The sequence below is a fragment of the Podarcis muralis genome, chromosome 5, assembly GCF_964188315.1.
Source record: "Podarcis muralis chromosome 5, rPodMur119.hap1.1, whole genome shotgun sequence".
Classification (NCBI taxonomy): Eukaryota; Metazoa; Chordata; class Lepidosauria; order Squamata; family Lacertidae; genus Podarcis; species Podarcis muralis.
In genome coordinates, this window is record NC_135659.1 from 48,719,757 (window position 1) to 48,734,070 (window position 14,314).

Here is a 14,314-nt window from a genome sequence, read left to right on the forward strand (position 1 = left end):
TTGTAAGGTAGGTCAGTATTATTAGCTGTGTATTGCAGAGAGGGACTGAGGTTCAGAGACATATTGGCTTTTAAAAAGATGGTATGTTCATGGCAGTGGCAAGACTCAAGCAAGAGATCTTCATTTGAAGCTCAGTCTCATAAGACATGCAACACAAGATCTCTTATTGATTCATCACTCTGGTTGATGACTAATAACACGGGGAGAAATTCAACATTGTTCTGATTTGATCATTCTGCATGCACAAGCATTTCTACTTCCCAGACAAAACAACACCCCCTTTTCTGCTGTTCTGGAGGAGGATTTGGAGGAAGTACTTGTACCTGGCCTGTTGCATTTGCTCTTGCTTGCTGCCGCGTAGTACACCAAACCTCCCAAGTTGTGATTTGGAGGCTTCGTAGGATGGAAGTCTTTAGAGCTTACACTGAAGCACTTGATTCTTCTTACTGATCTTGCATTTCTTATCTAGAAACTTCTCGCAGATTCCACAGGCAACTTGAAAAGTCCGTAAAGCCATAAAAAATTGTTCTTGGCTCAGGAAATTCACCCGCTTTGAACCACATCATTACTTTGTGATGATGAACACTTAAGACAAACTTTTGTTTAGCAGTAATGTCCGGAGCCTAAACCTCTCACCTGCGAGCTTGAGCCATTCTATACAAAACAAGCACTCCTCCTTGTGGCAATCTGGAGTAATGAAGAAGAGTACGGCCATGTTCTGAGTCTTGTCATTTAGCAGGGCTTTCTTCCAAAATGAATAGCTACAAGTCAAACACTATTCCCTCCCATCTGTAGTCAAGTACAAATATCACCAGGATGGTGTTTGGATTTTCAGACAGCCCTGCCCTACTTCCCCCACATGTGTTCCTACAAAAAACAGTGGTGTATTTTAAAGTAGAGCCGCTATGTTTTGCAGACACATAATGGCAATGATTCACCAGTAGGTTACTTGAGAACAAAATTTTATTTGTGTACATTTTAGAAGGTTTTTTTTACAATTTGCTGCTCCGTGGAATTATACAGTTTTTTTCTAGTTGCAGAAAATGGGGGGGGGGGGAGGGTTGGAGAGAAAAACACTGCATTCATGGCATCAGTAAGAGTGACAAAAGGAATCAATCCCAATTGTTTAAACGACACGATTGAACCCCAAATTCAATATTGGTAGCATATTTTTTAAAAATAAAAAATACAGTTGTTTCAGTTTTCAAACAGATAGCAGAATACATAGCAAGAAAACACACTCACTTTTGATTAATATTCGTAAAATTCAAACACCGCAATATCTCTACAATGAGGATTCTTATCTAACGACTAACTTTACGAAAGGACTTTCTAAAAGGTTTTGTTGGTAACACTTCAGGTCATTTGATACTACGTTGGCTTATTTGATAGCATACAGACAGGATCAACATACATAGATCCATTACCCCCAGCACATTGAAGTGCAGTAAATGTCACAATCGAAGCATGTGAAGCATTCTGCACACAAACTATGGTTATACAGGTTTCCTATCTGAGCATTTGAAGAAGTCCTTTGTGCACCCATCCATCTTCAGGCTTCCTTTAACTCAGGCCTGAATTTAGTTCCACTGAATCCCTTTTTGTCTTCCTGCTGTAGCAGACAATCACTACAAATAGATTACCTTTCCTTTTTGGGAGAGACAAGTCCAAGAACACAGAATGCTTATAAACACCAGGTTCATCCCCACTTCCAGGAAATGCTCACCAGCTAGCTAGCTACCAACAAGAAGGATCCCAGCTCCCAAATTCACTATTTTAGGCCATAAGCATGTCTACTAAGGCATAAGCAAATCGCAGAGTTGTCCTTCACAGCAGAAGGGAGAAGAATAGATTTTCCAATTTTCAAAGATGTATATAGAATGATTTCTGTGCAGGAAGTGGGGAATTGACGATGATTTTGATCAGCTTTAGTGATTGTTACTACAAGTAGGAGCAGTATGTTAATTTATAACAGTGGTTCAAACTATGGTCATAAGGAACCAAGAGTTCCATAGATGCTTATTAAGGGATCCTCAGTAAAACTAAACAAAACTGGTAACAATGGATCAGGAGAGGGTTTCCTGGAATGTGTGTCCTGCATGGAGTACTCAGTCTGCAAGGAGTAACAGCTGGGCTGCAACAGACCTTCCTAAAGTCCTTTGTGAGTGCACACCAAAATACTCCCCAGAATCCTGTGCAACAAGCAGATTCTATGGCAGATATACAGGGCTCTCTTTGCAGACAATCAAGGTTTCCCTGTGGGGAAGTAACTGAAAAGCCAATTCTCTAGACTAAGACTATGTGTTGGTCTGTACATGCTCTGAGAAAAGTTGGCCGTGATTGGCCCCACAAAGTAGCTGCACATTTCAAAGTTTTTGCACTAATCTCAATAACATGGTGTATTTTAATGCAAAAATCTCATCCTAATACCGCACATTTTCACTTAGGCTTTCTACTTCTTGAGAACACCAGTGAAGTCAAAGCACAAATGTTCAGCTGGCCAAAGTCAATTGCAGTTCCTTAATTATATTTTAATGAAAAGACAAAATATATCACAAAAAGCTATTCTGTGAGAGAGAGACAAAAATAGGAAAAATAATAGTTGTAAACATAGTTAAAATGGTAGCTTATGAAGCAACCATCCCAAGAAACCTTAATGAGTGCACTAATAAGTATGCATCATCACATTTCCCAGATCCTATTCAATGGACATTTTAAGAAAAGAAATAATAACCCCACAGATTTATGTAGCCAGCCCCATATTTTTATGCCATTTTTAAATTAAAGAAATGTGCAATTAGAACAGTTGTGCAAGCATTTCAGTATGTTTTTGTTATCCAAATTAATCAAGTTATTAAAAACTCATTTCTGCCACCAGCAACACATTAAATTTAAACAATACAGATCTAGTATGCTTTTATATTGGTCAAACCATATCAAACGTATAATTGAGTCGAAATGTCCAAGTTATACAATTTTAGCGGAAAATATAACCATAAGAATTTCCCCTCCAACCTATCTCAAAACCTACACTTAAAATCACTGAATAAATAATTTTGTTACAAAGCTTCTAGATTAATTTTATCATGCAGCTAGAGTTGTGTGGCAAGTGAATGTTACCATAATAGCTGCTTTCAAATATCTGATTTCTTAACCCTTGTGGGTACTGCAAATACAAAATGCCCATATTACTTGCAAATACACAGACACCTAAATGTGTGCAGCATCTACATAATCTGAATCCTCAGCCCTAAATGCACTAGGCTTGACCCAATTTAAGTTAAGCTGCAGTCCTAACCCTCTGAGATGGTATGTATTTGCCTGGTTTTGCTGTGATGGAGGCGTCTGCTGTGCTCAGGGGGATAGACAGTGCAAAACTTGCAAAATGGGATTATCAGGATGGATTCTGCAGGAGCTGTTAAGGATTGCTCTGCTGATTGCATTCTCCCATTAAAATCAATGGGATTAAAATTAATCATGACTAAACTTTTCAAATTGATTTCAGTGGGACCTAAGTGCAACATAGATTGAATCCAACCCACCGATTATAAACTATAACGTACGTGATTTCCAGATACTGTTGTTCTTCATTATCTTTGGAAAAGGAGCTGTCCCTCTTGCCACACTTGCACACACTCTGCATACTGTGTGGTTCCTTTTCTCAGAGGCTTTGCCTTCAAGCATGTGTGGGATACAGGGAGCACCAAAATGTGAAAGCAACGGGACAACTTCCAAGTAGTGTGGTTAATATTGGGGTGCCTCATGAGGGTCTTTGCTTTATTAGCAACCAAATAAACAAGAACTATTTAATACAAAGGGGATACTCTGTTTAAAACTGTTGCTTACAGCAATTGCCTGTCATTCAAAACAGCAAATATTTTTTTTTAAAAAAAACCACATATTATTTCCCCATATTTGGTCCAAAACGAAAAGAAAAAGAAACCGAAAATAAATTCAACAGGCCCTCTTATTTATATTTACAATTTCAGTATGCGGGATTCTAAAAAATAACATGGCTTTGGGCAGTAAGAAAAGAAAAATTAAGGGGATCACCAGATGCTTTCTGAAAAAAGCTAGGATTAGCATTTAATTACTATTTTTGTTCTGCAATTAGGGTTCTTTACCAGTTGCAAATCTTTTTGACTGTATCTATCTTAATGACAAGCCACATCTAATTCTAACTCATATTTTAAACCAGGTTTAACCATTTTTAAACTGTTTAAAAAGGCATATTTTATCACCATTATAAAATGAACTATAGTAGCAGCTCTTAAAGCAAGATTCAAGCAAGTTTGAAAACAGTGTTCAAGTAGAGAACTAGCCTTCTTTATCAAAGATCTTCACAACTTTGCCAAAAACCTGCAAAAGAAAAGACATTACATAATTTTTCTACATTATACCAACAAGCACGTTTCATGAATACTGCAAACAATTATTTATTGCACTTATTAGCTGCTTTTTAAAAATGAAAAAATAAACTCAAGTAATGTATCAAAAAAGCACACACTGCACATTAAAACATAAAACTAAAAGAGAGTAAAAGCTAAAAACACATTCATAGTATAAAAAGGCAGGACAAACACTAACACAAAGTGTTCAGAGCCTTAAAAGGGAAGGAACTGTGAGTTTCTTATAATCACTATGTTCAACAGGCCTATTCAAGTTACAATCTACCACCATGCACACCCAGATTGGTGTAGCACCTAGCTAGCCTAAGGCAATTAGAGGTGAAAACAGATGTAAACGTTTTAAAGCAGTGATGGAGGCAGCTTGGAAGTCAGGTAGTCAATGAAACATAGAAGAGACAGGATTGACAGAAGATTCCACCTAAACATTAGGAAGAACTTCCTGACAGTAAGAGCTGTTCAACAGTGGAATTTGCTGCCAAGGAGTGTGGTGGAGTCTCCTTCTTTGGAGGTCTTTAAGCAGAGGCTTGACAACCATATGTCAGGAGTGCTCTGATGGCGTTTCCTGATTGGCAGGGGGGTTGGACTTGATGGCCCATGTGGTCTATTCCAACTCTATGATTCTATGACAGTGAAATCAGTATTTTCTAACTGATATATCTGCCATTGAAGTTGATGTGAGACCTGTGGACGATACTGTATTGCACAAGAAAACTTCCACTCACACAATGGGACTTCTGCCCCTCTCCTACTTATCTGCTGAAGGTTCCCCAATCTTTTGCAGATTTTGGGGGTGCATAGAGGATTTCAGGGGATAGAAGGAAACTAATGATGTCTGTTCTCCTGACAGAAGGCCATAGTTGTATTTCAACTGCCTGTCCTCACTATATAAATTGTCCCCTTGATAATAATTTTTGGTTGCACTGATTTGAACATTTGAATGTCATCTGCAGTAGAATCATAGAATCATAGAATCATATCAGAAACTATAATGGAGGGTCTCAAGGAGCTTTCAATTCTGGCAATCAAATTTATAGTGTGATCCCTGGAGTGCAAGCTCAGGATTCTGCAGCCAAGTCACTAACACTTACCAAGAAGAGGAAGGGCAAAGTGGCAAGGGAGGTCAGGACTGCATGGACACACTGGCAGAGAATCCAGCACTTGTGTCAATGTGCTCTCAAAATTCCAATCTCAGTGCCACCTCAGTGCTCCCCCTCATGGTAAGTAGAAGCAATGCTAATGCTATTGCTGCAGCTCTGTCTCACTGTGCCAACCACATCAACCATTGTGCCATCCTGTCTTAGACAATAAGGGCATGCCAATTGTAGGATGAAGTACACAGCACTTGGATCCATGCCCTATTCCTGTACGCATGGTGCCCTGAAGAAACCCCCTGAACACCTTCAATCTTATGTGCAGCCATGCTTGTGACTGGGATCTGGGTAGCTGTTTTGAATTGATGATCTGAAAATAGGTGTAAATTGCTTAACTGTTAAGACATTTCTGTTTTAACGCTGGCTGCAGATTTACCTGGTATCTTCCCCATGTAAGAGAAAGAAGATAATTTAAAATGCAATGAAGAGTTGGGATATTTGAGCCCTAAGAAAATCCTGGCGCTTGTGTGCGGTTAATAGGTCATGTAAAGAAATTCAAAACCAAACCTTCTCTCTTCACAACTTACCTCATCAACAGATTTAGAGGCATCTACTTTCCTAACTTTGCCCATTTTCTCATAGAGGTCTATTATGGGCTTGGTAGACTCTAAATACGTATGGATTCTAAGGGAAAGAAAGATACAACAAAGTCATGAAATTGAAAAGCATCAGGAAGTCTAACACAGAAATTATGCATAGACACAGTACCTCTTTTCCAGACTTTCTCTGTTGTCATCACTTCTGCCACTGCTCTTTCCTCTTTCAAGGCAACGGTTAATACATACCTTCAAACAAAAATAAAAGGGTTATTGAAACATGAAGCCACTATCAAAACATGAAGCCACAAAAAGTAAACAAAATACTTGGGTTTTTTAAGGTACAAGACTAAAGCTATATATCAAACATTTTGCATGAATATATTCAGCTTACCTTCAATTACTTATGCTGTATATCAATAACACCACTTTTGGAAACTTTTAAGTGAAATAAGAACTTAGACCTTATTCCAGCCACGTGAAATCTAACATTTCACAATCAGTAGAACAGAAAGGCATCTCCAAAATGGACCTAGCATATTGTGGTAAAAGCCCTTGAAGTCTAATTATCCACTGAAATTCATTGTACATTCATTGTAATACAACACATATACTGAACTATCGTTTATGTACAGCATTCAAGAATGTATGCAGTCTTTTATTTCCTAAAGAGAATACCCTATCTAATGCAAAGGACAAAGTGATTTTTCAAGATGACAGAACTGGGGGAAAGAGGTGGTTGGTATAAGAATTAATTTTGCCTGAATACTGTAGAATATCAGTGCTCGCAAAGACTTCTTCACTGCTGGAAGCAAAAGAAAAAAAGATATCTCCCACTTTCTACAATTCTAATTGTGCTCTGGTAACCAATACAGTGGTGCCCCGCAAGACGGAAAACCCGCTAGACGAAAGGGTTTTCCGTTTTGGAGGCGCTTCGCAAAACGAATTTCCCTATGGGCTTCCTTCGCAAGACGAAAGCCCATAGGGAAATCTCCGGGACAGCGGGGAAGCGCAGCGCGTCTTCCCCACTGTCCTCGGACCTCCTCCGAAGGCTGGTGGTGGGGCGGAGAGACCTCCTCCCGCCGCCAGCCTTCGGAAGGCTGCTCTGAAGGCTGGCAGCGGGAGGAGGTCTCTCCGCCCCACCACCAGCCTTCGGAAGGCTGCTCCGAAGGCTGGCGGCGGGAGGAGGTCTCTCCGCCCCGCCGCCAGCCTTTGGAAGGCTCCTCCGAAGGCTGGCGGTGGGGCGGAGAGACCTTCTCCCCGCGCCAGCCTTCGGATGGCTGTCCTGAAGACTTGCGGTGGGAGGAGGGTTTTCCTTCCCACCGCCAACATTCAGAATGCTGTTCTGAATGTTGGCGGTGGGGAGGAAAAACCCTCCTCCCACCGCAAGCCCCGGGAACAGAGGAGAAGCGCTGCGCGCCTTCCCCTCTGTTCCCGTACCTGTCCTGAAGGCTTGCGGTGGGGAGAAAAGCCCTTCTCCGCACTGCCAGCCTGGCAAGCGGTCTCCATAGGAACGCATTAATTGATTTTCAATGCATTCCTATGGGAAACCGTGCTTCGCAAGACGGAAAACTCGCAAGAAGAAAAAACTTGCGGAACGAATTAATTTCGTCTTGCGAGGCACCACTGTACTTCTTTCTGCTATGGGACAGTTCAATAGAACTTTTTCCCACCATGTCAGTTAATTGTAATTGCAAGACAATTTTGCCACAAAATTATCTAGGCTTATTGTGGGAAGGAACCAATTAACACATACTGTAATTAGTATCAAAATGTATAGAAGGGACAAGAGAAATGGAACAATGGAACATTTTTCATTGTCTCTCTTCATACAGCACAGAGGAAAGTTGCAAGTGTCTTGATATTGTGATTACCTCATTGTCACAATCAAAAAAGAGAACAAACAATACATCTGCTTTTCCATCCATGGTTTTGTTCCAGCCCTGAAGATTGTCTTCATTTCTGGGAAATCCATCAATTAAGAATTTATTCTTCTGTGCATTGGCTTCCATAGTTTCATCCATAGCCTGATGGGTAACAGAGAGCTTATATTAAACATGATTTTCTACAAGCACGGTATTGTGACATCTAAGTAATAATCCCCCTGTACTACAAATACACATGTGCTTTTCATGTGAACTGTTACAGTTGTACCAAATACATTTCTTGCAACCTTAAAGTTAATTCCATACTATCTTAATACCAATATACTTATGGCACAACTGGAAAAGCATTTAAATGAACAAATGTCTACCACAAAAATAAAATAGATGGGACATTCACACAGAAGGAAACAGGGGAGAGACAGTTTTCACTCATTCCTTGTTCACTCTGCAGCTTGGAGAGAAGATGTTCTGAAAGGCGGAGAATTTCATAGATCAGAATAGGAGATGGCAGTGAGAGCTACAAGAGGGATGAAAGAGAATTGCTTCTCCCTTTCTTTTCTCCAAAGGGAGTCCTTGCAGGATCTCAGCCACTTCCATTCACAGAATGGCAACTCTGGATCCAATCACAGAATTGGGACTCTGCAATACCCCTGCAATACAGGTAAATGCAGCTGTCCCTTACAGGGATCGAACCTGCAACCTTGACATTATCAGCATCATGCTCTAGCCAAATGAATCCTAAATATATAGCCCATGTAGTCCAATTACTTGCAGCAACGGAGTACAGAATTTATTAATAAAAAACATCCTTCGTAGATGAGTGATTTGCCTATCTCTGGGCTTCACAAACACACAAGACATAACCGGCTGTGCATTCACATAAACAATACTCTTCTATATATTCTTATCACAATAGCAAATGTTTGTCTTGCACGTAGACAACACATAAAGTGCAATAATATAGAAGGACGCCCCAATAGATCAGTGCATTCATAAAGACCAAATATCTGCTGGTTTCTGTTCCACATAGGGGTCTGGCAACCCTAAAGAGAAAAGCATTGTTTTTTATGAAAAACATAACAGGTACAAAAGTAATTCATCTATTTGTCTTGCACAGCGGTGGGAAATCTCAGGCCTGGAGCCTAAATGTAGCCCTCCAGGCCTCTCTGCCTGGCACTTGGGCATCTTCTTATCATTAGTTCCGCTCCACACACACCTTGAGAGTTCTTTTGCCTGGCTGGAATGTGTGCATGTGCCCCTCCCTTGAAGACTACCCACAAGGGAATGCAGCGGTCAGGCTGAAAAAGCTCCCCCCCCCCACTGGCCTTGCATGTTTTTGTTAGCTACTAACAAAGGGAAAGCAAATTTTTATCTAACCACATTTTGTTTTGTTTTAAGCTGTTTTGTTTTGTTATAGCTCCCCATGGAAAACTGTATACTCAGCGCAGTGTTAAAAGCTTACCCTCTTTAACAAGCTGATGGTTATCTCAACAGGAACAATTTTTCCATCTTTAATGTAACTTTCAATGAGCTCTCCATACTGAGAGCCCGGTCTCTTCCTCTCATCTCGAAGCAGGTCACCTGCTGAGAGGTGTGTGTAACCGTATTTCTAAAAGAAAAATATACATTTAAATATCTTTTAATTAAGTATAAGCAACATCTTAAATGAAATTGGTACGTATTTTTCTTTTTAAATGCACCACATGCATCACTATTACTAAAAGACAACATGCAATCCACATATGCATAGAACATTTTCCTTTAGGCTCCCTCACCAAAGTTTAATATGTAACTTTGTAAGAACTCTCACATTTGTTGGAGTTATTTCCTCCATGGAACTTTGCAGAAACCTATTAGTTAATATGTCTCCCATTTCCTCGACACCTTCACGTAATCAACAGGGTTTTAAAATACACTGAATTTCCCTTATAGCAAGCTCACTTGGACAAATGACTCACGATTCAACCCAGGTGCCAAGGAAAGCTGGCAATGTTAAGAATATAAGGGCAGCTCCATCAGATCAGACAAGGGACCTATCTAGACCAGTACAGTGGTACCTCGGGTTACATATGCTTCAGGTTACAAACTCCGCTAACCAGAAATAGTACCTCGGGTTAAGAACTTTGCTTCAGGATGAGAACAGAAATCGTGTGGCGGCGGCGCAACAGCAGCAGGCCCCATTAGCTATAGTGGTGCTTCAGGTTAAGAACAGTTTCAAGTTAAGAACGCACCTCCAGAACGAATTAAGTACATAACCAGAGGTACCACTGTATCCTGCAACCCACAGTGGCCAGCCCACAAGTACAGCAGGAAGGGCAATATAGGCAACGACTGCTTTGCACAAGGGTTGTGTTCCTGACCCCCCTGCTGTTGGGTGAAGCACACATTAAGCCCGCCCCACTCCCTTTCCCAGCCACTTCCAGGTTGTGGGGATGCACATGTGCAAGGTCATGTGTCAATTGGACGTGCATCAATTGGCCTGTAAACCTCTCCAACATTGCTCTCCAGTGACCAGTATTCAGAAGCATTGTGCCTCTGAATTTGAAAGTAGCATGCAACAATCATAACTGTTAATAGCCATTGTTAACTTCTGAACAATTAACTGAAAATAAGGTTATCATTTTGTTACAAGTGTTATCAAATACAACTGTCACCTGAACAGAACCATTCCATCAAGCTGTAGCAGAAAAAGAGAAAGGATGCAAGGCAATGGAGAGCAGTAGATTTTGGTTTCTCCTCTTCCTGAACTGCTTCCATCCTAACTAATCATTATAGGAACTTGTAACTTAGAATGGTTATCCAAGCTTGCTTATTTTCTCCTTCCTTCCTTCCTTCCTTCCTCTCCATTTTCTTTTTCTGATGCATCTTTTACATTGCAAGCCTGAGGGCAGGAGTCTACCTTGCCTTGCTTTTACTGCTCTGTAAGCTACCTGGCTAAAGAGCAGGTTATGGGTGTGTGTGGGTGTAATTGCACCATAAGTTTCTGCTTGTTTATATAATTACTGTTTACTGCTCTGAATTTAGAACGTTAATTTGACTAGCACAATATGTAGATGTTACACCAACCCAACAGATGCCAAAGCAGGAACAATTTCATTGTATTCCTGTTCCACCAACAGAAGACTAAAATAAAGTTATGCTAGAAGACGACGTTAGGAATACTGTACACATTCACCTAAATCCTGGTGAAATTTATGTTACTTTGTAAAACATCAAGGTAAAATTTTGCATACTGATATCTCTCAAAGAATCCTAGTGGTGTGCTCCATAGCCTTACTATATATTTTAAACTAATGCTGTATATAAATATTAAGTCCGTTATTCCAAATATTACCTACAGAAGCTATAACCTAAATCAAAGCTTTTCATAAGAAGTTTTACCCTGAAAACCCTCACACCGGCATGCAGTATTTCTGTCTGCAGTTGAGGATTATGGTTTTAAAAACATTTTCTATAGAAGAGAACAGGCAGAAATAAATCTCTATTTGGCACCCATTTATGTATCTGTAAATCTAACCCACAACTCAGTTAGCATATTCTGACTTAACTGCTTTGTACAATACTTTTTTAAAAAAATCTTAAGATGCAATTTTATGTATACTTTCTTGAAAGCACTGCACTGAAATAAATGTGCTCTACTGCCTGTATAGAGCCATTTACTCCACTTCCAGAATTCACTATATTTGCAGAGAGTGCAACTGTAGACCTCAATTTTTACAACCACCCAGATAATTGTAATGTGGTGGCTGTATGATGTAATTGGATAAGTAAGGTAACAATCCTGTGACATACTGCTGTGCAACATTTAGGACAGGGCTGTAAATGTAGACAGGACTGAAATGAAAGATATGACATAGTTGTATATGGAAAGTCTTGTCCTTGCTTCACTTATTTCAAAATAGTGATGTCATCCAAAGCAGGGAACAGATCGTATTCCAAAGTGCAACCCTTTACTTTATCCTATATACATCAGAGTTTTTTCTGGTCATACCTATTCAGACAAGTAAATTACTGCACTTGAGGGCACTTTTGCAGCAAGGGCAAAATTGTGTTCTCTCCTTCATATACTGGATGGCAAAAATCCTCAGTTACGAGGATCTTAAAAGGCTAGGGTAAAATGTGTACTGCATTCCTTGCCTTGTAAGACAGCATTTTCTGGTCAGCATTTTGCCAATACAAATAATGGATCTTAGTGACGCAATGCAAGTAGTTTTACAGTTGGGAGCCACACCCAAGCTGTAAGTCATTACTAAGAATCATTGTGACATGTGACCTATGCCTTATTCCTTCCTTTGCTCATGACTGTATGTGGTAAAGATTACCATTAGTAGTACTGCAATGGTACTGAGAAACTAGTCAAAATCGTATTTTTTGTTTCAGTTGATTAAGTTGAAAGCTAAACTGAAGGATTAAGCACTGAGCCACAATGTATGCTTTCATCATCACCACAGATTACAGAAAAGGTTACATTCAGAGTGGAATAAGGTATTAGAACACATAACTCAACATGCATTTATACCATATATGACCTAATTGTGTTGCCAACTTTTGATTTCAGCATAAATTGGACTTTTAAGGTTTTATAGTGCCACAAAATTTGTGACTCATACCAACCCTTATTTTTAGCAAGTTATGTTTGTGGTCTCCAAGCCTGCAAATGAAACCCTGCCTGCCTCAAGAGAGAGAGGCTTAAGTAGACCACTCCTTGGTTCTTCCCAACAAGCTTTCTAAGCTTGTACCTGCCTCAACGTGTAACTGGAGCCTTGAAGTTGGACATGGTTTTACACCTTGATGTGAGTGTCTAGAACTTAGGGGCATACTTATATTACAAACTGAAGTCAGTTTAAACCCAACAGCATCTCCCAACGATTCTTAAGACCAGCAGCTTATTGATTATGAAGATTCTTTCAATTAGTTGGAAGCCATGAGAGTTGAATAGCTTGAACCATTCCCCAGTTAAAGAATGAATGCAAAGGTGTGCAAAATTGCTTTCCCCCCCCCTTTACCCTCCAAACATAATATCTTCATAAGTTACTAACAGAAACAATCACGCCAGAGGTTTAGATGAGCATTGAACCCAAGCTTTTTCTAGCCTGCAACATAACCACCACCTCCTTCCATAAGCACCTGCTTAGTTACCGTGCCTGACTGTGGAATACCTTCCCTTGAAGCATCCCTGAGACGTCTACAGCTTTTGCTTTATCTATTTTTTGTTCTGTTGAAAAGAAAAGATTCTTTTATTATCACGTGTATCTTATAAGATCCGTTGCCCTGCTTACCGTGCAACTGCTATTTCTAGCTCCGAGCCTCAACACCAGACTCGTAGCATATTTGATCCCACCGGTATCAAGTCGGGTCCAAACCATTTGAGAATCTCGAGGGCCACAAGCCAAGTCGGTCACAACTACAACCCCCATCATCCTCTGGGCGCCGGTTGACAGGGACTAGGGCGCTTCTACGGGCGCGCTGCTTGCTAGGCATGGTAGTTCTATCGCGGAGGGAAGAAAGAGGGAGAAGAGACGAGGTGCCCTTTCCGTCCCTTACCTCCACAACGCGGGCGCACTGGGTCCCCTTTCCGGCGCCAGGCCCGCCGAGAACGAACACGACCACCGGCTTCATGAGGAGCAGCAAGCGAGGGGAAGGGGCGGAAGAAGCCAAGGACGCCGCCGCCGCGCCCAGCCGAGGAGCCGAGGGACCGACACGAGCCGCGGAAGCCAAGAGGCAGCGACAGAACATACGCCGGGGGGGAAGCGCCGCGCCGGCAGGGATGGTGGGCTCGCTAACTGTCCCGACGCCACCTCACTCCTCCGGCTGAGGTGGCTGCTGAGGTGTCACCGGGAAGGGAAAGCGCTTCCGGGTTCCCGCCCGGTCACTCTCGCTGCTGCTGCTGGGGGAGGGGCGACATGGCGGGCAAGGAGGGCGGGGCCAGGGGAGAGGGCGGGGCTACGCGCCTGTGCCCGCGCGGCGTCCCGTGAAGGGCTCCGGAGGTGAGGCTGTTTTAGACGGGGGTCGGGTCGCCTTGTCTAGGAGGGATCCTACGTGGATGAGGAGGGGACACTTTCAGGAACAACTAAAAAAGAAACAAAGAAACGCGTATGTGTGTACGCGCGCACACGCACACACATATACATATACATACACAGAGATAGACATCTATAAATACCTATTCTCGTTTGGAAGTATATATGGATTTATGCATGCGATACGCGCCCGAAAGGGGCTTCTTGTAGGTCTCTGTCCTTTCTGCGATTGCTTGCAAACTTTTGGCAGCAGAAATGCTACTATGCTGGCATTGTTTGGGAAGACAAAGCACCACCACGCCGAAGCATTGT

The 14,314-nt window shown here is 41.4% G+C and overlaps 1 protein-coding gene across 2 annotated transcripts; it reads right to left on the reverse strand.

Annotated features, from left to right (window-relative positions):
• Nucleotides 1-945: 945 nt before the first annotated feature.
• Nucleotides 946-13,877, reverse strand: CMPK1 (cytidine/uridine monophosphate kinase 1). 2 transcript variants are annotated; one of them, XM_028733554.2, is made up of 6 exons: nt 13,527-13,877; nt 9,445-9,591; nt 7,971-8,123; nt 6,269-6,345; nt 6,088-6,184; nt 946-4,359 (listed from the first exon to the last, which is right to left on the reverse strand). In XM_028733554.2, exons 1-6 carry the CDS (start codon nt 13,716-13,718, stop codon nt 4,318-4,320), a joined length of 708 nt encoding a protein of 235 aa, XP_028589387.1. In that variant the 5' UTR covers nt 13,719-13,877; the 3' UTR covers nt 946-4,317. The 2 variants fall into 2 exon arrangements, with proteins under 2 accessions (XP_028589387.1, XP_028589388.1); XM_028733555.2 differs by lacking the exon at nt 13,527-13,877 and adding an exon at nt 13,262-13,489.
• Between the last annotated feature and the right edge of the window lie 437 nt (nt 13,878-14,314).